At 35.9% G+C, this 27,686-nt stretch overlaps 1 protein-coding gene across 1 annotated transcript in view; it reads left to right on the forward strand.

Moving 5' to 3' along the window:
• The first annotated feature begins 420 nt into the window (after window positions 1-420).
• LOC129280224 (venom phosphodiesterase 2-like) overlaps window positions 421-27,686 on the forward strand; it is a 40,826-nt gene continuing 13,560 nt past the window's right edge. Inside the window, exons 1-12 of the mRNA XM_064111904.1 lie at window positions 421-810; window positions 9,868-9,933; window positions 11,758-11,799; window positions 13,644-13,746; window positions 14,146-14,470; window positions 15,271-15,362; window positions 15,826-15,905; window positions 16,661-16,774; window positions 17,775-17,850; window positions 24,014-24,047; window positions 24,393-24,458; window positions 25,179-25,251. Coding sequence (XP_063967974.1) covers window positions 796-810; window positions 9,868-9,933; window positions 11,758-11,799; window positions 13,644-13,746; window positions 14,146-14,470; window positions 15,271-15,362; window positions 15,826-15,905; window positions 16,661-16,774; window positions 17,775-17,850; window positions 24,014-24,047; window positions 24,393-24,458; window positions 25,179-25,251 — 1,086 coding nt within the window. The 5' untranslated portion in view covers window positions 421-795. The remainder of the gene's footprint in view (window positions 811-9,867; window positions 9,934-11,757; window positions 11,800-13,643; window positions 13,747-14,145; window positions 14,471-15,270; window positions 15,363-15,825; window positions 15,906-16,660; window positions 16,775-17,774; window positions 17,851-24,013; window positions 24,048-24,392; window positions 24,459-25,178; window positions 25,252-27,686) is intronic.

Below are 27,686 nucleotides of genomic sequence, written 5' to 3' on the forward strand. Positions count from 1 at the left end.
TCAAACTTGTTTTAGATGTCATAATATGGTTAGACAGTGTTTGTTTAATGACAGTCTCATGTAAAAGAGTGATATAGGTAAAATGATTTGGAACTAGTGAGGCTTTTTATTGAAAAATCGGATTTTTAGTAATCACGACCAAAAATCATCTTGAATTTTCAGTTCATGAGTGAGAAATTTGTTGAATGATGAAACATAGTTACATACTCGTGACCATTGTAATGATATCTCAATGGTTGAAAAATGTTGCTTTGCGAAGGTTCATAACATTTCAATGTGTCTCATTAAATTGCACATGACCTTCTGGGGAGACGGTTCAGTTTATCAAAGCCCTCAAAGAATCCTCTTGAAGATGAAAAATAGCCACCTTTTAAGGGTGCATCCGACTCGGGTAAAACATTGTGTGTTTTCCGCATTCTCGAACTCGTGACGAATCACTGCGAACTTGTCCGCGCGCCATAGACAGGGGAGTTATTATTCCTTGCAAACACGAATACTAATTACTTGTAAACCCGGTGGGTCATTAGGTTTGTGTATATGCTACCGCTCGGATCATCTGCGCCCCAACTCTCTTGGATACCTACAACAACTCGAATGTAACCAACATTCAGCCTCTGGGAGCATCGCATATTGAGAGCGATCGGTCTGGAATACGTCTTTCCACCTATTTCATTTTATTTTGTGTTCAAAAACGCAATTGAATGGCTGGCATAGTTTAATAGAGATAGCAGTCAGCACTTCAGAAGTCATCTTTATTTGTCATCCGGTGTTTTGGGGATTTTTGTTTATTCCAACATGGATGAAAAACAGGTAACCACCCCCATTTTTTTTTTTGCGATGTTTACTTGCAGCGTCGTAATTATTGGCCAAAACTTTGAGGGACACAACATGGCATAGCGGGGCAGATTTACAACAACGGAAAAAAAACCTTTGAAATGAAAATGTATTTGGAGATACTTAGTATTCAGAATTGTTTTTTCTTTGTTTCTCATTTTCATTTTCTTTTTTTCCTTAGCACTTTCAAAGAAAGAGGCAACTGCAATCAAAGCCCCCCCCCCCCCTCCCATTGGCATCAATGGCTACTTCGCAGGGGTGGGCATGTGACAACCACCTTACAGATCATTTATCAATTATAAAAATAGAAATAAAATGGAATAAAGCACCAACGCTTCCCTCGTCAGACCGGATCGCTTTTACCCATCAATTTTCCTCAATCGCCCCTTATTCTGATCGGGATACACATACGTGTATAACTGACTCAAAGTATAGTATTACGCTTTATAGATAAATGACAGTAATGTACTTTAAAACGATTTCAAATGAGTTCGTACAGAATCCAATCAAACGACCACCCATGATCCCAACTAAAATATTCTAAAAGAATATATATGTCGAACGATTGTATAGAAAAAAATTGTGATTGCTGAGAATTTAGCAAAACAAGTTCGGGCAGGATGTCGGGTCTTTTATAATAAAACACTGTCCCGCATGTGCATAGGTTGTGTTGGTGATCTTCAGTGTGGTAACAGTTTTGTCTTTTAGCTTAAAATTCACATTATTGTTTTCACAAATTTCAGTTTAGTATATAATTGTATACCAGGGACGCGTTCCATAAAGGACTTGCAACTGTTGTAACTTTGCCATTATGGCAACTACCGTGGAAACCTTGATTGTGATTGGCTGCTGAGCCCGGTTACCATGGTAGTTGCCATTATGGCAAAGTTACAACAGTTGCAAGTCCTTTATGAAACGGGCCCCAGATCCAGATCGACGATGATACAGTGACTATTAACCCTTGTTTTAGATACTTTCTCATGAAATAAGTGTTGACTGCAACTACTTTCGATTTACCACTTCATATTCATACAGGAAAGGAGTATGACTTTGAATTGATATAGTGGACATTAAATTCGTTATTGTGCGAACACATTACAAAATATTTTTTGCAAGCCACCCATAATCACGTATTTTACATTATTGTAAGTATGTAAGTCAATTATTATCGTTGCTGTTTTATTGCGACAGATGGAGATTGTTGGTGCGCGGATCATGTGACTGTGTGAGTGCGTTTGGGAACGTGTGCGTGACAGCGTGTGGAAGATTTTACCCCTGAAATGACCCGACCTAAAAATGGTGCGTTCTGGGTCGGATCACATCTGTCCGTATTCCAGATTATCTTTGATCCGTTATAGAGTATGACTTAAAGGACAAGTCAACCCCAAGAAAGAAATAATTTAATAAAAAGACAAAAATCCAACAAGCATAACACTGAAAAGTTAAAAGTTAATTAAAATCGGATGTAAAATCAGAAAGTTATCTATGCACATCATTTGGCCCGTTTCATAAAGGACTTGCAACTGTTGTAACTTTGCCATTATGGCAACTACCATTGTAACCTTGATTATGATTGGCTGCTGAGTCTTGTTTCCATGGTAGTTGCCATAATGGCAAAGTTACAATAGTTGCAAGTCCTTCATGAAACGGGTTCCTGGTCTGTTTGCAAATGTAGGGACTGATGACATCACTCACTCACTATTTCTTTTGTATTTCATTATATGAAATATGAAATATTCCTTTTTTTCTCCTAATTATCCTGTGAAACAAAGTTTCATTCCTCCCTGAACACGAGGAATTACGATTGTCTTAACATTTTATGGTTCAGTCAAGTTGGTCCTTATTGTCAAATCTGTAAAAATCGAAATATTGTATAATAAAAAAAAAGTGAGTGAGGGACATCATCGACTCTCATTTGCATGTCATTGAGTTGTGCATGATAAGTGTTTTGTGAAAAACAACCGAAAGTTTAAAATTTCATAACTTTCTTATTTCACATCCGATTTTGATGAAATTTTCAGCGTTATGCTTGTTTGATTTTTTCTGTTGATTTAAATTAACATTTTTCTGGACTTGACCTTTAAAGATGCGTCTGTTTTTTTAGTGTCAAACTTACCTGGAGTTTTTAACGAGCGTACAACACTTTCCAACTTGTATTGTATTGAACTAACAAGAATACACACACAAACAAACGTTTGTTTGTGTGATAATGATAAAGTAGAGGAAGATGTGGAGGTATACATTTTTACCCACTTTTCAAATCATTATCGCGCCATCAATTTGCATCATTTGAGAGGCTCGAATACGAGAACCGTCCACTTTTTACCAAACGTCCCTGGCTCGATAGTACTTTTGTCATACACGTCCACTATGTCCACGGTTGAAGGCAATAACCTATATACACAACGCAACTACACATCAGTCACCAGTGACAATGGTAACCCACCCGCACGTACTCCCTCCACCCAACACGTGACTGTCAATTATATAACAAGTGTATCAGTGTGTTTATTATTTATAAGCCCCCCCCCCCCCCAAAAAAAAAAAAAAAAAGGAGGAATGAATTAAATAGAATATTAAAGTTAAATGAATAAGTTAATAAATGAATGAATTACTAAATAATTAGTACTAAAGATACTAATAGCAAATAAATCAATATATAAATTAATCAATCAGGTAAATGATTATCTTTTGAATATGAATAAATGAAAAAAGGCAAATATTTCATTTTATCGGTCAGTCACTTAACAAGATTGTCTTAACCTCCAATGTCGGCGGTCCACGCTTTATAGATATTACGTAATTATCACACGTTATATTTGATATAGCATGTAATAACCTTCAATTTTTCGGTTTTATCAAGTTGATGCGATAATCTTTTCTAAAACCTTGCTATACCACATTTTTCATGTTCGAACGGCTATTCACCCCAGGAAGATACGTTATTTCATGTTTTTATTTCAAAGATGGCACCATTTACGTTATCATATTCGGGCGTTATTTCTTACTATTAAATTTCATGTCGGTCGATAGCTTCCTTTAAATCGTTTATCCTAAATCAGTGCTTGTAATTATATCAGTCCAAATAATTATGACAGATAAGGTTATATTTGCATTGAAAATATTGAATCATTTTAGAATATTCGTATTATCTGTTCATATCAAAGGTCGAATTTTAAAAACACAACAATATACATGTTGTAGTCGTCGGGGTTTTATTTAGGTCTCAAATCGTTAAGGGGGCAATGTCCTCCAAATACATTAGGTCAATGACAGTCCTTAAATAGACTCATGCGTTGTAAACTTGACTTGATACATAATGCACTAATTAGAAATGAATATGAAGATTACCATTTTTTTTTACAATGTTTGGGAGACATTCTGTGACCATTTTGTGATTTTGGCATGAAAAGCTACGAAAAAAATCAATTCGACAAAATAATTTATCATCCTATACGAAATAAAGACTATTATGATCAGTATGTTGAATCCTGGTTGAAGAAACAGAAAGTAGTTCAACTAGGACTCCAGCATGTCCAGCTCAGCTATCCGACGTTACCTCAGACATTATATGCCCCTTGCCTTCAATTAATCTTTGCAACGTCACAGCGTGTTCTGGCACAAATTTTTCTTTGTTTGTCTGATAAAATAACGATCAAAGATTGAATTTTATTATCACCAGGAGCTCTAACACAATCTCGATAATGGTGATGATACTTCTGATTGTTTCGAGTGACATAGTCTTATCTCTTACTCCACCTAATGGTTTTATGCATTGAACCTTTGTTTGCTAAGACTGTTGAAAAGGCGACCAGAATCAATATATCAAAGTTTATTTCAGGTTTTTTATTCCCTTTTGTGAAATAATCACTTCGAAATCACAGCACACGAGCTAGAGGGATTCGAAGTAGATCAACAAATTATTGCCAGTATATTTTCCTTCATTGTAGGAGTAATATGATGATGAGTATCTATGTAATCAAGGAATATTTTACGGCCAAGCCTGAAAAGTTTAGCATGCATCCATGAGTGATAATGCTCGATTTCTGTTAACTATATTTTAACTACTTCCCTAATTTTTTTTACAAGGGATGTTTACTTCACGCGATAGGTTGAAAGTCGGAAATATTAACTCAAATTTGACAAGATAATGATGATAAAGACTTGTCCCACTCACATGGTCAGCATTGCAATGGAAACCTCTTTTCTTCTCCCTTCGAATTCAGTTCTACTACCATGGTACAAGTTCAATGATAAAAGCAAGAAGTGTTATGAGCCCCCCCCCCCCCCCCCCCCAAAAAAAAAAAAAAAAAAAAAAAAAAATGATGGGCAGACATGGAATAAAGGGTACAATTTCGAAAAAGCTACCAGCGAGTGAACAAAAAGTTTGACAAAATTAATTCATTATTATTATTATTATTCATTATTCATTGGTATACGCACATATATTGACCAGCAGCAGGGCTGAATTGGTCAATTTACAATATCAATACCAAAAAAAAACGAAAAAAAAACATAACAAGTTCAGTAAATATATTTTTTGGCTTAATGATTAAATGGCATCAATGATAATTTGGGATGCATTTTGGCACGGCATTTATGAAATACTATCACATTTAGCCTCCTTTCCTTTTCTTTTTTCTCCTATTTTTTCTAAATCGTGAAAATTTTAGGGGGTCCATGACCTCAAGCCCAGTGGCGTAGCTACGGGGGGGCATGGGGGGGCACGTGCCCCCCCTGAGATTTGGTGTGCCCCCCCAGGTGCCCCCCCTGAAAAAAATTGGCAGAGCAAAAAAAAAAGAGAGAAAGAAGAAAAGAAAAAAAGAAGAAATACAGAAGAAAAAAAAGAAGAGGAAAATAAGAGGAGGAAGACGAGTGAATGAAATAATGTGAGGGGAAGACTTGCAAAAAAAAAATCTTTCATGTTACCATATAAAATTTTTGCTTGCGCTTCGCGCCAGAATGACCTGTTCGATGAGATTCATATCTTGCTCAATAGGCTGATATGGAGCAAGTTTTGAAGTCTATATACAAAACATATTTTAGCTCGGACATCGAGCTTTCATTATTTGTTTTTCATTTACAAATTTAAGTGCTCTGTAAAATGTCCGTTTTTATGGTTTACATATCAGCATTTTAAGCTCACGCTGCGTGGTCACATTGTTTGATTTGCCAAGTTCATATTGTCTAGGTGTATTCCATAATGTTCCATTAAACAAATGTATTCAGAATGCCCAGATTCTAGGTCTAAATCTAAAACAGGCGCGATAGCCTGCATGTTCTTTATTTAAAATGTACTTAAATTATCCAGTTTCAAATCAGAATAGCAATAATTGTCTGCTCACGCTTCATGATCGCATTATTAATGATACCCAATTAACTATATCCTATTTATGATTTACAAAATATGAATAGAGTGTCCCGCTTTTAGGTCTGAAATCTCAATTTTCTACCTCTCGCGCTTCGCGCTCGCATCAATTGTTTAGTTACATACCTATCCCATTTATTAATACAAAAAGTGCTTAGAATGACCATTTTTAGGTCGGAATGTCAAAAAAATTTGCTCGCGCTTCGCGCTCGCATTATTGATATATATACCGTCTTCGTGGGTAACTGTAAGCAGTCCTTAACAGGTCCCTTTTCGATAATGCTAGAACAGTTAATAAAAATTTCTGCTCGCGCTTGGCGTTCGCAGTAACCATCTAGTTACATACGAATCTTGTTCAGGATCACACATAACATTGCCCAGAATATTAAATTTTCAGGACAAAATACATGAAAGTAAAAAAAAAAATCGCTCGTGCTTCGCGCTCGCACTTTTTATAAGGTTTATGAGATTATTTCATGTTAATGTTGTTTTATAAGAATAAAACTAAGAAGTGTCTGACTGATCGGGGAAAATATAGGTGAAGATAATTTCGGGCACCGTCCCCTATTGGCGAAAGTCGGATCCGCCCTTGTGACACATACACACACACCGAAAAAATGGTGCCCCCCCTGAAAAAGCAAGGACCCCCCAGTGCCCCCCCAGGAAAAAAATCCTAGCTACGCCACTGCTCAAGCCCCCTCCCCCCCCCCCCCCCCCCCGTCTCTACGCCACTGCTAATAGCACATCTATTCCATATCCTGCTTGCCCTGTTCAGGACATTTCGATAAAGGCATGCAAGACAAGGTCAATCTATTTTTTTTTCACGGTTGAATTATAGCGTTATCACGTCCGGTGTAGCGGCGGATGTGGTGCTAGGCAGATATACGGTTCTAGAAACGCTATATCTGCCGGCGGATCGTGATCCAACTCCGGCGGATTCAGAACCAATTTCTCTTCCGCAGATATCGTTCTTGCTCTCGTTTCTCGATCTGCATGTACACGGTACCCATTTTCTTCAAGATTATATAGGACCTACCATTTTTATTCATTTATTTTAATAGGTAAATAAAAAAGAATTAAATCGCGGCAACCTGGCAGATATGGTTCCGAGTAAAGAATGATATCTGCCGTTAAGAACGATACCTGCCGGTGGATGCCGGTGGATACCGCCGGTGGAACCAGATCTGCCGCTACGCCTGGCGTTATACGGCCTGCCCTTTCCTTTTTATACTATTCTTTCTTTCTTACCTTCTCTCCCCTTCTCTTTTCCCCCTCCTCTTTCCCAATTTTTCTCCACTTGAAAAATCCTACTGGTGATTGCCCCTACGGCCCTACCCCTCCCCACCCCCCCCCCCCCCCTTCGTTGCGTCCTCCCTGCTCCTGCTGCTGTTATTTAAAAAGGATACTGTATTCGTATAGATCGAGAATAGTCGCCTAGATTAAATAAGCTTTGTGTTTACAATAATCATTGAAAATAGGATGATCGAAACAAAATAGGAAATTTTCCAAGAAGGAAATATACTAAAATAATAAATTACCAAATAAATAAAGTTAAAATCACTAATAAACGAGGTTGCGTTATCCAAATTATTCCGGTATCAGAACTACATGTTTATCATTAGTTTTAAACTCTCTCTCTCTCTCTTTACCTTTGCACGACTTGTCATATTTGTTGCAAGTTGAAAATGATAATTTCTCATACTTGAAATACTTTGAAAACTATATATATATATATATATATATATATATATATATATATATATATATCTACTCTGTTATTATCATTATTTGTATGTGAAGGTATTCTACTGGTAAAACCAGAGAGCGCATGTAAACTTGGGTCATTTTTTTTTCAGCATCTGGACATCCATACCCCTGCCTCCAACTGCATGGTTTTATCTTATCGTTTAAATATTGAATTTCGTAAGATTATAATTCAATTCAATGGACATAGTCGGACATGAGTAAGGCTTCCATTTATTTTCATTTAAAATACTCGCTAATAATGCAAAAACTCTAGTGAAGTTGATCTAATATTTTGACTCGGTAGAGGCGTCGATCTGGGGTGGGGCAAGGGGGTGAACGCCGCACCCCCCATGAAAATGTTGTTGGCAAACATAGATTTGCCCCCAATAGTTAGGACAACTTGAAAACAAAAGATGTAATGGAAGTATACGTTTTAAAAAGCATTGGGAAGCACTATATAATCATTAAACTTGGCATAAAAATACTTAAGGACGTTCCACAGTTATGTTTGTGCGCATTATGATCTGCGCATAGTTTACACTCTGCGCGCTGACGTCACAATGGATGAATAGGTGATTAATTAGCTGCGGGTATGAGATGATTTTTCTCATCTTCTGCACTTTAACTGCAGATCCGATGCATTATTTCATGAAGCTAAAAAATTGAATTATTCCATGGACCATTCAAAAAAAATATTCTCTATATTTCAAAATATTTTACTTTGCAGTGCTGCCAAGAATCATGCACGATATTACCCCGAGTTTGAATAAATGGTAGAGTGGTTTTGATTTTTTCTTCACATAGATACTAAGCATTCGGCGCATTTTTTGTGTTTTAAAAAGCACATTTGCTCTAATAAATATGCTGATAGTTTAATAACAAGCACATGAACCCCTATTTTTTAATGTTTGTACGTCTTAGGTATACCTTCCTTTACAATTCTGCAAATTTTGGTGAAAATGACATGGATTTTGAATAAAGTGCAGCATTTATTGTACGTTTGTAGTTTGTTACTGAAATTTTACATTTTTTAGATTGGGATTTTGTTATCTTTTACGCCATTCTTAAGAACTGACAGTGCTGTTAAACTTAAAATTGCAAACAAATACCACAATAAATAGATTCTCCATTCTAACGATATAATTATCAACTCTCTTGCGAAATTTGATGACTTTTTCATGTATTTTGACTGAGTAATAGAGGTTTAAACTCCTTGTAGTAATCTTGGGCGGTCTAAAAATGCCAAATTCTTTTGAATGCGCAATTCTTAAGAACATCAATTTGGGTGAACTTTGAAGCTCTATAGCAAAAAATCAAGCACATGGACCTATATTAATTTTTGCATATTTCGAATATTAAGATTCTAAAGTATCTATGTGCAAAGTTTGGTGAAAATGACATGGATTTCACTTTAACTGTGGAACGTCCTTAACATGCTAAAACTATCAATGTTTTGCCGCGCATCGAGTGCAGAACTCTTCTTAAAATGTAGCGCCGAAAATTGTGTTCATTTTTTCACTCCCCCCATCCGAAAAATTGATCGATCACCCCCCCCCCCCCCCCTCTGTGACTGGAAATGACTTTGACCAATATCTGTTTAAGCAAAAAATACGAGTTGCTAATGAGAGCAGATTTTTTCCCTTTCTTTTACGGTATGTATGAATATAGAGTTTAATCATTCATGAACTAGACCTGGCTGAACATTTTTTTACGAACTCTGTTTCTCAAATCACATTATAAGACTTTGAGAGGACTTCGATATAACATTAAATCTTTCCCTTTCTGGTCGTTAATCTAAGCCTCAAACATTATGCTTCTTTTTCATTTTTTTGAGATTAATGATTTAAACATTTGTGAATCTATTTTTAATGTGTCATTTATTTTGCTTTTATCACTTGTTTTCATTTTTTTTCCACCAGGATTTCAGCTACTCATTTTCTAATGCGGCTTACGATTCAACGGAGCCACAGTATCCAGCATTTACGGTAAGCTCAGATTGTTTGTTTATTCCGCTTTTCACTATATGCATAACAAAAATAAATTGACAGAATATACCGTTACATTAATAATAATGATAATAAAAATAATATACATAGTAGGAACTAAGTATAAACAAAATATGTTTGAAGCGCAGAGTGCCTCCGATAACATCGTAGGTAAATAATTCGTTTAACATGGCTCGAAATAAGTATTCATAAAAACCAAAACAAACAATAAGTTGAAACCAAACCAAAATAATGCCCCAAAAGCATATTAAGATATAGACATCATTTGTATCTTAAATAAGAACAAAAACATCATCATGCACATTAATTATGAAGAAATACCATATCAGTCAGGGGCGGATCCAGGAATTTAAAATTGGGGCGGGGCACAAAAGAAATAAAGAAAAAAGTTAATCACTCCAAAAATGGACCTAGTTTCATCCTCACTTCATAAAGTATAAAAACCATCATAGTTATGCCATGTGCTATATTTGTGTTCAGATAGACTTAAAACCTGGAGGCGGCTGAACTGGGGGGCTGAGGGCTCAGCCTCCCACTTGCAAAACCGTTTCTTAATGTTTTATAATAACTGAATAAGGCTTGTATTTTGTTTTGAGACTTTGTTTCTACAAACCCAAGTTATATGGGATTGCAATGTACAAGAATAAGATGGTGTCTGATGATGACAAGAATATATATAAAGGTGAAATAATTTTCAAAATCTAGGAAATTGCATTTTATGAAATTCATATTATATTGAATATACGGTAGGTGCTCCCATGACCGTGATGGCATCACACATTAAAATTTTGGAAAGTTTATAACATTGTTATTTTTTAGCATTCGGAAACTATTAATAGCTAGTAGAAATATTGCCCTTTCACTTTCTCCCTATATAACTTTGATTTGTAGAAAATAAGTATTTGAAACAAAATATAAGGCTTATATTTTGTTTTGATACTTTTTTCTACAAATCCAAGTTATACGGGATTGCAATGTACAAGCCTAGCTTCTCATGAGTCACCTCCATTATCTCCCTACATAACATTTTTTTCTTTGAAAATATTCAAATATGCATTATAAACAAATGGTTTACAGTTCGATTATTTATTAATTTTCAATGTTTGCACTGTGCAATGCGCGGATGCTACTGTATACTTTGAACCATGCAGGAAAAAAATATTTGACTATGTTGATTGTGAGATATGGAAATAAAACAAAATGAACAACGAATCATTTTCTTCGTTTAAAACCCACCTTTTGGGAAATTTCCGTTCACATGACGATACTGGCAGTTCTATAGAATCGATACCTCCGTGTTCTTGCGGTCTATATCAGCAATCACTTTATTGTTTCCTAAATTTATAGAAAATAATTGATAATGACCGAGAAGCATTTAAAGGGAAACTCAAGGTAACAAAAATAATATATGATTTGAACAGATAAAGTAAAATCAGATTAATAAACACTGAAAAATTAAATTGTATAAAATTATATTGATATAAAAAAATCAACCAAGAATGAAAGTAATTTGATTGACAAATTATTTATTGAGTAAGATATTCATTGTTGTAATTCGTTTTGATCGAGGGAGACGTATTATGCATACATGTATGAAAATATGAGATAATAATGATTTCGTGTAATAAAATAAGTTGAGAGAAAGTAGGGACATGGCACCATCAGCCTTTAGTCAGAGTTCAGTTAATTGTTACCTAATGCACATCTAAACAGAGCTTTGTAAATTGCAAAACAAATTAAGTATTAATCTCGCGGTTAATAAGTTTAACATTCATTGTTTATTTCCCGTTTTTTTTCATGCAGAAAAAATCAAGTACCCGGACACAAACAATATTGATTGCATTGGTAAGATGGATTCATAATAAATTGTAATATTTTACATTTTTCCCAATTCACATGACCATTGAATAATACCAAAACAAATTGTAGGAGCCAAATCAACTTTTATCAATTTATATGCCAAATATCATATATTATATAATGTAAACATTATTAAACACCCTTAAAAGTAATAAGTTGTACTTACGCTATTCTGTTGAACATTATGTTAAAAAAATAACAAATAATTATCACTTGATATCTGATTTAAAAAAAATTTCATATAGATTTGTTTTTGTTACTATGTTCTATTGATATTCAAACTGGACTTTCGCTGTGTTATTTGATAGTCACAAAATAATATTATTGATATGTAACATTTATATAGCGCTTAATGCAAATGTTTCTAAACGATGCATACTATATTACACCGGCTTAATAAAATGCTCGAGCATTCAAAGAACACCTTCCTACTTGGTACCCATTTACTACACATGGGTGGAGAGTATAGCAAATGTAGAAAAACGCATTGCCAAAGGACGAAAGTGCTTCGGTGGGATTTGAACCCCGGACCGTGTGGTTCAAAGTCCGGAGACTTATCCACTGACTCACAACACATCTATATACAAGATAATGTGTCGTGTTATAATTTGTTATTTTCGAATTGTTTGTCAAAACGAAAATGATTTTAGTGAAGTAAAATTGTCACTGGCAAATAAAATATTAAAAACAAATCCGTTTCAGGGTCATATGTTGGTGCAATTTGAATGTTTACAATGTATGTGTTGATATACATGTACATCTACAGTAAATGAAAGGTATGTTTATGGAAGTCTGACAGAAGTCAATTAATAATAATAATAAACGGTTCTTGTGTGGCGCATATCACATTATAATCATAAAGTCTCTAAGCACTTCATAAGGCCTTGGATATTATTACCCAATTATTATCGTAATGTACTGCAATTCCAAACTCTGGGACTGCCATATCTCTTTCGTCATGATCATGTTCATGTGGAGCGTTGTGGCCCGGTGGATTAGTCTTCTGACTTTGAAACAGAGGGTTGTGGGTTCAATTCCCAGCCATGGCGTAATTTTCTTCAGCAAGAAATTCATCCACACTGTGCTGCACTCAACCCAGGTGAGGTGAATGGATACCGGCACGATCAGTTCCTTGAATGCATGAGCGCTGAAAGGCAGCTCAAGCTAAAGCCGGGGTAAAAAGGATAGTAATAACAACGCGCCTTGGAATATAATATTTCTAGATAGACGGCGCTATATAAATGCCTAATATTATGTCGATTTCACACAGTGAGTGTATGTGTAAGAGTGTGTATGTTTGTGACGGGTGTGTGTTATAATGATAAGAACTTACAGAGATAAAACCAAATGCAATGTTGATAAAACGTGATATTCCTCATATTTGCTACATGATTTATTATCATAAATAACAGTAATATACCCTTATTGTGAGAAATATAACCAAAGAAAAGAACCTAATTGTGAGGGAAAAATCAAAAAAAATACGGCGGTAAACGCTTTAATCTTTCCTAAATTTGAAAGAAAAATCGAACCGTTTTTTAGAAGTGCTCATATCCCAAGAGGAGAATGTGCAATGCAAACATAACATACTCTTTGTTCAAAACGAAGGTGAAGTAGTTTAATGTTGATAAAAGTAGAGTTGGCGTTGTTTAAGAAAAAACATTCCAGAGTGATACCACTTGGCTAAAGTCGAAATGTTATTGTCTAAAGTATACATTCACGCCTACCAATTATTTTCTTTGCAAAGAGCGTGCTCGATGAAAACTAGATTTTGGAGTATGGCATAAAAATGAAATGAAATGTGCTTGTTTTTTCTACGCTTAAAATAGGTTGTCATCTTGGTGATATCGTTGGGATCAGGAATCGGTATCGGTTTTGCGATCGGGAACTCTTCTGGAAACAAAGGAGGGGGGTCGGCAAGCCCAATAATTGGTGAGTAAGTCGGCGGTAGTTTTCACCATGGCAACCAAAATGCTTAAGTGAAAATAACTGAATATTAATTTCCTCAATTTAAATTTTCTTACGTAAAATTCTTCTTCGCCCCTGTTCCCAAATTTTTCCTATGCCCTATCTTGCCAGTATGTTAAAAAAAAATTCATGTTTGAGTTGCTGTACACATCATTACGTTTTTAAATCATTTTCTGAAGACAGTAATTATTAACAGTGATTATGAAATAAGCGGGCTGATAAATCAATATTTTAATTTTACTCAGACCTGATATTATGATTATTAGAATGAAAACCGCGTGATTATGGTGATGATATACCACTATACAAAATAGAATTTCCATATTTTGCTAAAACTATTATTTGCGTGTCATGTTTATACAGGCGTTACAACCCCCAAGAATCCTTTCACAGAGTCACGTAAGACAGAACCACAGAGCGAATCGTATACAACAAAAGGCAACGCCCAGACAGACCATACAAAAGCTCCGCCCCACCACACCGATACACACACAACTGGCCCGCCTCATCATACCGATATACACACGACAGGCCGGCCTCATCATACCGGTACGCACACGACGGGACCGCCCCATCAGACGGACACGCCTTCCTCTCCGCCGCCAGACACGCCTCCTCCTCCGCCCCATCCGTATGAGGATTGGATTGATATGCCATGTAGTGACACGGGGCCAAAATGCCCAGCGGGGTAAGTTGATACGTTACCGTTGACGTCACTCAGACTTTGAGTTGTGGGAGGGGGCACGATACATTTCGCCTTTCTAGCTATATTGCTATAACCCCCCCCCCTTTCTATCCCTCTCTCCCCTCTCTCTCTCTCGTTACTTTTAGTTAAGCTCTCTAACGATATTTGGTGTCATTGGTGACATGTTCGTTACACACACCAGTAACCCAAGAACCCTGAGAAATGACCAAGTGCTCTCAAGCGCATGATTACATAAAGGCCCGTATTCTCAAGTCGGGTATAACTTAAATTCAGGTTTAAAGTTGTGGTTTAAGTATGGATAGCAAATTGTTACATAAATCACTAACAGTAGAGATATAATATTTCAGCTCATTTGGCTCTCAAATCATTCATAATTGTCTAGGAAGTATAAATAGATGATTGCCTTCACCATCGATGAATCAGGAAAGAGCACAGTAAACATGAAAAAACATACAACTTAATAAAAATTTGGACCCATAATTTTAGCACAGAGTTAGACCATGGTCTATGTTAAACCTGACTTCAGAATACGGGCCTTAGAGTCTGGGGTTCGATACCCGACACGATACTTGTGGATAGGAATTTAAAATACACTGCTCTTTTTATCTTGTTTATAGAAGTCATTATATGCATTATTCATACCAACGAACGCATGCACATATTTGACCAAAAAATAATTTTGAAAAAGTTACAGTGTCATGGTCATCTTCGTTATGACAGGATCTCGTTATTTATTTTTTTTTCAAATCGTTACAATTTCACTATCCCTTTCTTTGTTGCAGGATCTCGTCTCCCCCTGTTCTTTTGATATCTCTCGATGGGTTTAGAGCTGATTTCTTATCGAGGGGAATTACACCTGTCATTAACCGAATGGGTATGAAAAGGGCGTATAGGATTATGATGATGATAATAATGATATTAATGATAATAATAGTAAGAATGATAATAATAATGATGATGATGAAGAAAAAGAAATTTGGAAGGACAAGAAGAAGAAGACGAAGAAGAAGGGAAAGGGGGAAAATTATCATGATAATGCATGTAGATGAAAAATAAAAATAAGGATAGGCCTCATTATAATAACAAATACTAGTAGTCATGATTGCTATAATGAAACTGATGATTCTTAATAATTATGATTATAGGAAAAGTAATAACAGATTGAATAACATTATGTATAGTTTAATTGTTACCCCCCCCCCCAAAAAAAAAAAAAAAAAAAAAAAAAAGTTAATAATAAATTAATTAATCATTTCATTATTCAAATAAATAATGAATTAATTGATCAAAATTACAACAACAACAAAAACTACACGTTCACCCTTCTTTTTCCACAGCTGAATGCGGTGTAAAAGCCCCTCATATGATTCCTACGTTCCCAACAGTGACCTTTCCAAACCATTATACCATCGTTACGGTAAGAAAAATATAAAAAAATATAATAACGCATCATTTTAATAATACCCTTAGTTGTGTTATTTCCAATGTAGGCCTAAATGAGGATCTATTATTCATGATATATATATGTTCCTCATGTTTATAATTACTTGTTTATTTTCCTCACATTACAATCCTTAGCAAAATTGGAGATTGAGGGGTTCCAAGACACTTGCTCCGGCGACAATATTGCTCCGATGGAAAATCTGCGCGCGAAGCCAAACATAAAATCGAACCTCCAAAACTAAATGAACCCTAATCCCAATCTTTACATTATTCTGAATCAAAAACTCTATTACAATGCCAAATCTAACCCTATGCCCTCTGAGATATAAAGACCGGAGCAAAATGTCGCAGGAGCAGTTATGTCGTGTCACCTTTTGATGAGTCCGTCTTCATCACTACCATCTCGTCGCCATTCCCATTATCATGCTATATAGGGCTAATATTTTCAGATTAAGTGCACAGTAGATATAGACGGAAGGACCAGTGGAAAGGGAGAAAAATATTGTTTATTTTTTCAACTAAAATGTACCTTTATTAAGATTTTGTTTAATTGTGTTTTTTTCGGGAGGGGGCTCGGGGTTTAATAATTTTATATGTGGCTTACTTTTTATACATTCATCCCGTGAATGCGACAATAATCTTTAATCATTTAACAAACCCTCTGACTTGTATTATTTTGTCTAATCAAATTTGATTGTTGAAGATTTTGAAATGTATGTTCAATATCAGGGGCTATATCCGGAATCGCACGGCATTGTGGGAAATACCATGTATGACTTCGGTGAAAAGTTCAGTCTAGGTTCGGAGGAGTCATTTAAGAACAGGTGGTGGGGAGGTGAGCCGGTAAGTAGATCGAGTTCAAGTTTTATTTTCTAAATAACAGAGACATAAATTATAAGTTGTGAATTGAATGAATGAATTAATATCGAGCTAATATCCAAGTGATAAATTGAATCGTGTTAAAGGTCGTGAACTTTGAAAGAAATTGAATCTGGAATAGACATGGCCCTGGGAAGCGGGATTGATTTACGTATTATAAAGGTGTTCCGTATGTTAGTCACTATATTCAGCACCCCCTGGAAATGTTTAATGAAAATGTTGTTTTTGAGTGCTTGTCAAATTTACCGTGACCAAGATAACCCCTTCATTTTATAGAGAAACCACTTTTTGGGGGGAGGCCTTCTCAAATTTAAACCAGGACCCCCTGTCAAAAAGACGTTCCCAGATCCCTGAATTTTTTTTTTTATTTTTTTTTTTACAACGAGATCATTAACACTGTGCGAGTTTTAAATTATCAACTTTTCGGTTAACTTGTGAAAGCCGAAAGTGGTACGAACTTCTCTCTCATTTGTATTTCCTCATCAGGGAGCTGCGAGTGAGCTCCCTTTGAAATTTAATGTGCACACGCCCATTACAATCACTTATGTGTCCGAAGTTATTTATCGAGGTTTTCGCAAAGCCCTTTTTCAAATGATATTACAAAAACAACAAAGCTAGCGTCAATATCATTAAGGAGTTTTAGTTTATTCAACTGCAGGCTTCGTATACATAGGCCTAATTTCATAGGCCTGCACTGGTTGCTGCCTAATTTGAATAATATCCCCTACTCCTCTACATCCAATAGCCTGGCATTGCATATATACGTTCTTTATTTTCTATTTGATTTATTTGTGCATTATTTGTTTTATTTGTTTGTTTGGTTTGTGGGTCATAATTAATGTATGGTACTCATCGTCCATTTTTCATTGCTATTATTTCAATTCCCAATGCAATCCAGCATTGTACATAATCTATCCTTAATATTATTCATTAATAATGATTTGTCTTAAATGTTTGCGTTAAGATTTGGAATACAGCTCGCTTTCAAGGCAAGCGATCAGGTACTTTCTTCTGGCCTGGATCTGATTCTGATATTCAAGGTAAGTTAATGCATGGAGTTCCTATAGTTACTTGCTAAGATTCGGTTGGTAGCATTATGTTGGTGCATGGCGTTGATGAGGCATGTTATCATTGATTTATAATTGACTAAAAAAACGCCAATAAGACCAGGGCCCCGTCTTACAAAGAGTTACAATTGATCCAATCAATCGTAACTCTATGGAAATCCATCAGTGTCATAATTTCTTTCTACGAAAAAATTGCATAATGTCCTTTGTATGAAAAAAGAACCGCGCAGTGAATTTTCAAGAAAACAATGAATGCATGAATATACATCATTGCTAGAAAATATTTTGAACAAACATGCATAATAGATGTTGACTTTGCTGGCCGTTCATAGTTGCGATTGATCGGATCAATCGCAACTCTTTGTGAGACGGGGCCCATGAATAGAGTTTGGATTGACGTTTTAATCGCCAATGTCACCAACTATTGAGGGAAAGACCGGGGTATGAGTGGTTTCGAACCTGGAGGCTTAAGGACGTTCCACAGTTATGTTTGTGCGCATCATGATCTGCGCATATTTTACACTCTGCGCGCTGACGTCACAATGGATGAACTTGTGATTTAATCAGCTGTAGGTAATGTGAGCTGATTTTTCTCCTTATCTACATTAACTGCAGATCTGGGGACTGTTTCATGAAAGTTGTCAGCACTAACAAGTTGTCTTTCTCCGACAGTTACCATAGTAACAGTCAGAGGCCGGTGCTTCTCAGCCAATCAAAAGCAGGGGTTTCACTAAAATAGTCAGCACTGACAATTTAGTCAGTGCTGACAACTTTCATGAAACACCCACCTGATGTGTTATTTTATGAAGCTAATAAACTGGAATTATTCCATGGACCATTTTTTTTTATTCCTCTACAATTTCAAAATAGTTTCTCTGTAGTGCTGCAAAGTATGATGATTATGACCCCCGAGTATGAATAAATGGAAAAGTGGTTCGGAATTTTTCCTCACAGATACTGCTTTTGGCGCGTTTTCGGGTGTTTTAAGAAGCATATTTGCTCTAATCAGAGTGCTGATAGTTTCAAAACAAGCACATGAACCCATATTTTTTAATGTTTGCACCTCTTAGGTATACCTTCCTGAACAACTTTGCAAAGTTTGGTGAAAATGACATGGATTTTGAATAAAGTGCAGCATTTCTTATACTTCTCAAGTTTGTTATTGAAATTTGACATTTTTGAGGTTATATCTTTCCCGCAATTTCTAAGAACTGAGAGTGTTGTTAGACTTAAATGAGCAAACAATTGACAGCAATCGATAGATTATCCATCTTACGGATACAATTATTAATCATATTGCAAAATTTGACGAAATTTTCATGGATTTTGACTGATTAATAGGGCTTAATCTCAATGTTGTGATCTCGTGAGGTCTAAAAATGCGCAATTCATAAGAACATCATCCATTTTGGGTTAACTTTTAAGCTCTATAGCAAAAAATCAAGCACATGGACCGATGTTAATTTTTGCATATTTGGAATATTCAGGTGCTAAAGTATCTATGTGCAAAGTATGATGAAAACGACATGGATTTTCAATGTTTGGGAGCAAGACTACGGAACCACTCGCATTTTAGACGGTATTAACAGACTTTTGCTTGTTTTCGGTGCATTTTGGGCTGTTTCAAGCCAACGCGCAATACTTTGGACACTGATAATTTGAAAACGAGCACATGGACCCCAAATTTGTAATGTCTTAACTTCTTTAGAATATATTTTTCTACAAATCTAGAGAGTATGATGAAAATGACATGGATTTTGAATGTTTGGGAGCAGGACTAAGGAACCATTCATATTTTAGACATTTTGGACGGTATTAGACTTTTGCCCGTTTTAGGCGCATTAAAGACTGTTTAAAGCCAACTCGCAACACTTTGGACACTGATAATTTGAAAACGAGCGCATGGACCCCATAATTTAAACATCTTTACTTCTTTAGAATATATTCCTTTACAAATCTAGAGAGTATGATGAAAATGACATGGATTTTGAATGTTTGGGAGCAGGACTAAGGAACCATTCGCATTTTAGACATTGTGGACGGTATTAGACTTTTGCCCGTTTTAGGCGCATTATAGACTGTTTAAAGCCAACTCGCAACACTTTGGACACTGATAATTTGAAAACGAGCACATGGACCCCATAATTTTAACATCTTAACTTCTTCAGAATATATTCCTATACAAATCTAGAGAGTATGATGAAAATGACATGGATTTTGAATGTTTGGGAGCAGGACTGAGGAACCATTCGTATTTTAGACATTTTGGAGGGTATTAGACTTTTGCCCGTTTTAGGCGCATTATAGACTGTTTTAAGCAAACTCGCAACACTTTGGATACTGATCATTTGAAAACGAGCACATGAAACCCATAGTTTAAACATCTTAACTTCTTCAGAATATATTTCTCTATAAATATAGAAAGTATGACGAAAATGACATGGATTTTGAATGTTTGGGAGCAGGACTAAGGAACCATTGGCATTTCAGACATTTTTGGACGGTATAATCAGACTTTTACTTGTTTTCGGCTCATTTTGGGCTGTTTCAAGCCAACTCGCAACAGTTTAGACACTGATAGCTTAAAAACGAGCAAATGGAACCCATGTTTCTAATATTTTAACGTCATCAGAATATATTCCTCTGTAAATCTAGAGGATATGTTGAAATTGACATGGATTTTGAATGTTTGGGAGCAAAACTACGGAACTATTCGCATTTTAGACGGTATTATTAGACGTTTGCACGTTTTCGGCGCATTTTAGGTGGATTTCAATATTTTCAGGCCAACTCGCAACACTTTGGACACTGATAGTTTAAAAACAAGCACATGGACCCCATATTTTTAATATCTTAATGTCTTTAGAATATATTCCTCTACAAATCTAGAGAGTATGATGAAAATGACATGGATTTTGAATGTTTTGGAGCGAAATACGGAACCATTCGCATTTTAGACGGCATTATTAGACTTTTGCACGTTTTGGGCGCATTTGGGCGATTTTCATGCCAACTCGCATCACTTTGAACACTCATAGTTAAAAAACGAGCACATGGACCCTATATTTTTAATATTTTTATGTCTTCAGAATATATTCTTCTACAAATCCGGAGAGAATGATGAAAATGACATGGATTTTGAATGTTTGGGGGCAAAACTACGGAACCATTCGCATTTTAGACGGCATTATTAGACTTTTGCACGTTTTGGGCGCATTTGGGCGATTTTCATGCCAACTCGCATCACTTTGAACACTCATAGTTAAAAAACGAGCACATGGACCCCATATTTTTAACTTCCCTACACCTTTGATATGCATTCCTCTACAATTTAGCCGAATTTGATGAAAATGACATGGATTTTGAAAAAAGTGCAGCTTACAAAATACTTTTTTTAATTTTTGAGTAGATTCACGTCTTTGAAGATTTGTTTTTTCCGAGTTTTTGCACCATTCTTGCCAAATGAGGGCGCTGCTGACTCCAAATAGATATAGTTCTACCAATAAAAAGACTTTCTCTTTCTTTTGTATACACTTTGTTATATATCTTGAAAATTTGATGAAGTTTGATGCGGTATCTACTGAGTGAAGATGATTTACACTCATTTGGTGAATTCGTGAGGTCTAAGAGAGGCATAATTCTCTTGATTGCGCAAGATTGCATATCATTCCAATACGGCGACTTTGAAGACCCGTAGAAAAAAAATAAGCACATGAACCTATGTTATTTTTTGCATTTTCATAATGCATAGATACCAAAGTAACTCTCTGCAAAATTTGGTGAAAATGACATGGAATTCATTTTAACTGTGGAACGTCCTTAAGTGATCCCGAAGTGAGAAAGTTGATTACGATATATTTCACCTGTTCGGTATAAATCGGCAAGATAATCGAGTGCAAGCTTTCGTAATCGCCGTCAATCTTCTTTCATCAAAATGATCAAGATCATAACGATCAGATGCGATACCGCCATGTTACTTGTATTTCAACACAATATTAAAAAAAAAAACTCTGGCAAAAAAAAGGTTTTCTTTTATGCAACGGGCCCAAAATCTAATACGATCACCTCGATTACTCCACTAAAAAATGATAATAATAAAACTATTAAGACGTGACAGTGGGAACTAGATAGACAAATAGATAGATAGATAGATAGATAGATAGATGGATGGATAGATAGATAGATAGATAGATAGATAGATAGATAGATAGATAGATAGATAGATAGATAGATAGATAGATAGATAGATAGATAGATATAGATAGATAGATAGATGAATAGATGGACGGATGGATGGATGGATAGATATATAGATAGATAGATATATCGATAGATAGATGGATGGATGTATAGATTGATAGGTAGATAGATAGATGAATAGATGGACGGATGGATGGATGGATAGATATATAGATAGATAGATAGATAGATAGATAGATAGATAGATAGATAGATAGATAGATAGATGGGTGGATGAATAGATGGATGGATGGATAGATAGATAGATAGATAGATAGATAGATAGATAGATAGATAGATAGATAGATAGATAGATGAATAGATGGACGGATGGATAGATGGATGGATAGATAGATAGATAGATAGATATATAGATAGATAGATAGATAGATAGATAGATAGATAGATAGATAGATAGATAGATAGATAGATAGATAGATATAGATAGATAGATGAATAGATGGACGGATGGATGGATGGATAGATATATAGATAGATAGATATATCGATAGATAGATGGATGGATGTATAGATTGATAGGTAGATAGATAGATGAATAGATGGACGGATGGATAGATGGATGGATAGATAGATAGATAGATATATAGATAGATAGATAGATAGATAGATAGATAGATAGATAGATAGATAGATAGATAGATAGATAGATATAGATAGATAGATGAATAGATGGACGGATGGATGGATGGATAGATATATAGATAGATAGATATATCGATAGATAGATGGATGGATGTATAGATTGATAGGTAGATAGATAGATGAATAGATGGACGGATGGATGGATGGATAGATATATAGATAGATAGATAGATAGATAGATAGATAGATAGATAGATAGATAGATAGATAGATAGATAGATGAATAGATGGACGGATGGATAGTTATATAGATAGATATATGGATGGATGAATAGATTGATAGGTAGATAGATAGATAGATAGATAAGAATACAGGTCTGGTTACTTCCAAGAATAGGCCTATTCATAATAATCAGCAAGTCATAAAGCCAGGGTTACACCAAAACCGAATTTCTCCCGAATAAATTCGGACCGATTTTATCCGGCCAAATTCGGATGATCTCGTTGGAATCGAATGTTCCCGAAGCCTTCCTGAATTTTCTCGCTTCGCGGAGGGAGAACAGAATACTCCCGAAACCACCCGAATACATGTATTTGGATGAATTCGCAGCTGATTCGGTTCCGGTGTAACCCGGCCTAGGGAGCAAGATTGAAAACGATTCCACGATCGTTGTACATTGGTCCCGAATATATTGCCAACCTAGATAGACACCGTGTTTACACGCTGCATCGGCTCGTGGTGCAGACCCAAGAGCCGGTGCAGACTCGCATTTTTTTTGCGTGTAAACGCAATTAACTTGCACCGGCTCGCAGTCCAGACACGGCAATTTTGCTCCGCCAAAATAGTAGGATCAGACCCGCGAGCCGGTGCAATTTTTCTCCGTGTAAACACGAAGCCGAGTTTCATGATTAGCGCGTGTTTCATGATGTAAATTTAATCCACTGATCTGTGTTTTTGCCCCGAGAGCCGATGCAGCGTGTAAACACGCTAATTGAGACCAAACATAAATAATATTGTACGGGTCTTTTTCCCACTACTCTAAATAGAATATTCGTCTCTATTTTCCTCCTCTTTCCCGTATTCGTATTCTTACTCCCCTGTAAGTTCCCCCAGGGGGAAATGCCCTCATACCCTCCCCCCAAAAAAAATGCACCACTGAAGAAACCTATATTTGTATTTATTTCAATAAAAGGAACGAAAACAACACATTTTGGTTATCTTTCGAAAGTGCCCTATTGAGCCGCCCATGCTTGTTCCTAAAAACTTTCTAATATTTTTATTCTACCCATACAGGGATCCGACCAAACTATTATAACAAATACGATGGGTAAGTCCAAGTGAGCTGGCATTTTTTTGTCATTTGAGTATTAAATGTCAAAGAGGAAAGCTTGTGGATAATTGTATTTTATTTAAAGAGACAAGAAAATCACAACGAAATATTGCTTGCGTTTTCAAGTCGTTCTTGGTTAACATTAACCTACCTCTATGCAACCTGTAACGTAACTTCCGACCTTTGAAATTATTTATGAGCCTTAATTGCATCGTTTCAACATCCAACCAAAGTGCAAACACGAACTCGTTAACTTATTGTAGAAGGCACAGATACCGAGGTATTTATTTGCCCAACTTTGACCTATTTTTTCTTTACGATGTATTGTTTTCTTCTTCTCAGGGAATTGAATTATATTCAGCGGGTGGATACTGTTTTAGGATGGCTCCGGTTACCCGACGGTTACAGGTAGGCTTCGGTTATTCGATGGATAAATGTAGAGTATCACGAAGAGTTTCATTAAGATTGGAGTGTTACAAACAATGAATAAAAGAACAACAAACTAACAAATAAAACAAAAAAATTTAATAAAATGAAAAAATAATTTAAAAAAACGAATTCAAATCCCCCCTACAAGTGCTTGTACACACTCTCTTGCTTTTTCCAGTAAATTTGTAGAATAAACGTAAAAAATTATAATCTTATTGTGATTCCTGGCATGGTCAGGTCAGCCCCACCCCACATTCATGACTATTCGCGGCTCATGAATTGTACACTAGATTATTTAAATTCTACTTTATGTATAAAGAAGTCGAATAAAAAAAAGCCCTTAGAACTATCTCTCTGTCGCTTCTTTACTTCGCTACAATATTCATGATTATCTCCAAATAAATTCGCCCCTCCAGTCGGACAAAATTCCAGCAAAATTGTCTGAAACAAATCCGAAAAACTGTAAAATTTTGGAGGAATCCCACACTTAAATAGACAATTTTTTTGCATTAAATGATTATTTCATTCTTATTGAAAATAGAATAGGCATAGACATTCCACCCCTGCTCCCACCCCGTTTTTAACCCCCCCCCCTCTCTCCCTCTCCCTCTCTTTCTCTCTTCTCTCTGTGTCTCTCTATATAGTATATAGAGAGGGTATAGTACTCAAAATAACAGGCCTTATATCTTCATTTTACAGACCCGATGTTGTGACTTTATACTTCGATGAACCAGATCACACAGGCCACGATCCAGGACCAAACACAGATGAGGTAAGATGAAGGTATCCCCCAAAAGAATCGTCTTACTTTTAAATGGTGTGGATGTTGTGGTTTGCATTGCTATATCAGCGTTTATGGATATTAGTGGGGGACAAGACAACCTGATGGTGGCGCTATCGTTGTTTCCCAATCATGCATGCCAATGGGAAATTTAAGATGATTTTAAAACAAAAATATCAGGGGGCTGCGTCTGGTTCTAGGACAATTACCCCCTGGACAATCACCCCCCGGACAACTACCCCCCGGACAATTACCCCCGAGGACAATTACCCCCCGGACAATTACCCCCTGAGGACAACTACCCCCCAAGGACAATTACCCCCCGGACAATTACCCCCCGGACAACTACCCCCCGGACAACTACCCCCCGAGGACAATTACCCCCCGGACAACTACCCCCGGACAACTACCCCCTAGACAAAGGGAGTGCACAGAGTCATATACGTCGGTCGTACGTTTGACGTAAGAAGTACTCAAGGCATTCTCGAGTATCTTGGAATCAAACGTACGCCGTAAAGCTGTAAAATTGAGCTCCATCCATAGGCGGATCCAGGGGGGCGAGGGGCCCGCCCCCCCCCCCTATCGGCAGAGCAAAAAATGTGGAAAAAAATGGGGGAAAGAAAGAAAAAAAGAAGGGGAAAGAAGGGGAAAGAAAGGAGGAAAAATAAGAGTTGAAATAAGAGGGAGACGAGTAAAAAAAAAAAGGTCAGGGGATGACTTGGAAAATGATTAAAAAATATATTTCATGTCACTATATTAATTTTTTCGCTCGCGCTTCGGGCTCGCATAGCCTGTTCGATGAGATACACATCTTGCTAAATAGGCTGATATGTAGCTTAAAATGTCAAGTTTTGAAGTCGATATTACAAAGCATATTTCAGCTCGGACATCATTCATAATTTTGTTTGATTTACAAACTGATTTTTAAGTGCTCTGTTTAATGTCCGTTTTATGGTGTGAATATAACTTGCAGCTTGCGATATGCGCTCGCATTATTTGATTTGCCAAATTATATAACAAACTACTTAAACCCCCCCCCCCCCTTATGACAGTTTACCAAAAATTTCGTCTCACGTTTTGCGCTCGCATTTTTGTTAAAAATATATCAACTCACAAATCCTATTCATGATTACATAAGTACTTCAAATATCTGAGTTTTCAGGCCTCAGTGTCAACACATTTTACTCACTCATTTAGGCTTATTACATTAATAAATATGATAATAAAATTTTCATGAAATCTTAATGACTAAATTGTCCCTTTTCAGAAAAGAATATCGACAATATCACAGTTTCATATGTTTCATATCGCGCTCAGGAAGAGGAATAAGAAAGTTGTCATCATTTTCATATGATGACAAAATGTCCTTATAGACCTAGAATGTCCAGGTCCTAGGTCAAAATAATAATGAAGATATCAGCTCGCGCTTCACACTCGCATCATTTATTAAGTGCTTTCCACGTCCACTTCACAATTTCCATACACAATGCTTTAGATAGTGCTCAAATTCACCATTTTCATACCGGAATATCAAGTATTTTCAGCTCGCGCTTCGCGCTCGCATTGCTTTTTCGATGAGATTAATATCTTGCTCAATATAGGCTGATATGGAGCTTAAAATATCAAGTTTCGAAGTCAATATACAAAACATATTTCATCTCGGATATCGAGCTTTCATTATTTTTAAATTTACAAATTGATTTTTCAAGTGCTCTGTAAAATGTCCGTTTTATGGTCTAAATATTAATATTTTCAGCTCACGGTGCTCGGTCGCATTATTTTATTTGCATAGGCCTACTTCTTTATAAATTCTTACACACCGTCCTTAAAATGCACCTTAAACGAATTGTATACTATCATGATTGCCAATTTGTATAGAAAAAAACACTGTATTTGATTATGTCATATTGTTTACAATTTAGTAGATTTGGTACTTAATTTCCTTCTTTAATGTTTAATTGCTTTCACCCAAGAATAATACACACAAAAACACCTTGTAATTTACAAGGTGTTCTTGTGTGTATTATCTTTGCATAAAGTTTTTTAGCTTACTGTATTAAGCTATAAAGCCACATCTTAATCTGGAATGTGCATCCATTGTTTCATAATTCTTAGCTTCTTGTTAGTTGAACAGATTTATAGGTCTACTTGACAGTGTTAGTGTTCATAGTTGCGTTATCGACTTTCAATATTTCTACCTATAAAGGTGTTTTTTTTTACGTTTTATCTATTTGCCTGATTTCCTACCTGAAATTAAACCCAAAATAAATATTTAAAAAAATCAGATTAGTTGGAATCAGAGATATTCAGCATTTGTGATTATTATGACTAATCGTGTTCAATTGTTCTACGAAAACTTAGAATGAGGGCCAGTTTACAAACTTTCTGATGTATATATGCATAGCCAAACGGGAGGTTTCGGGTGC

The sequence above is a fragment of the Lytechinus pictus genome, chromosome 17, assembly GCF_037042905.1.
Source record: "Lytechinus pictus isolate F3 Inbred chromosome 17, Lp3.0, whole genome shotgun sequence".
Classification (NCBI taxonomy): domain Eukaryota; kingdom Metazoa; phylum Echinodermata; class Echinoidea; order Temnopleuroida; family Toxopneustidae; genus Lytechinus; species Lytechinus pictus.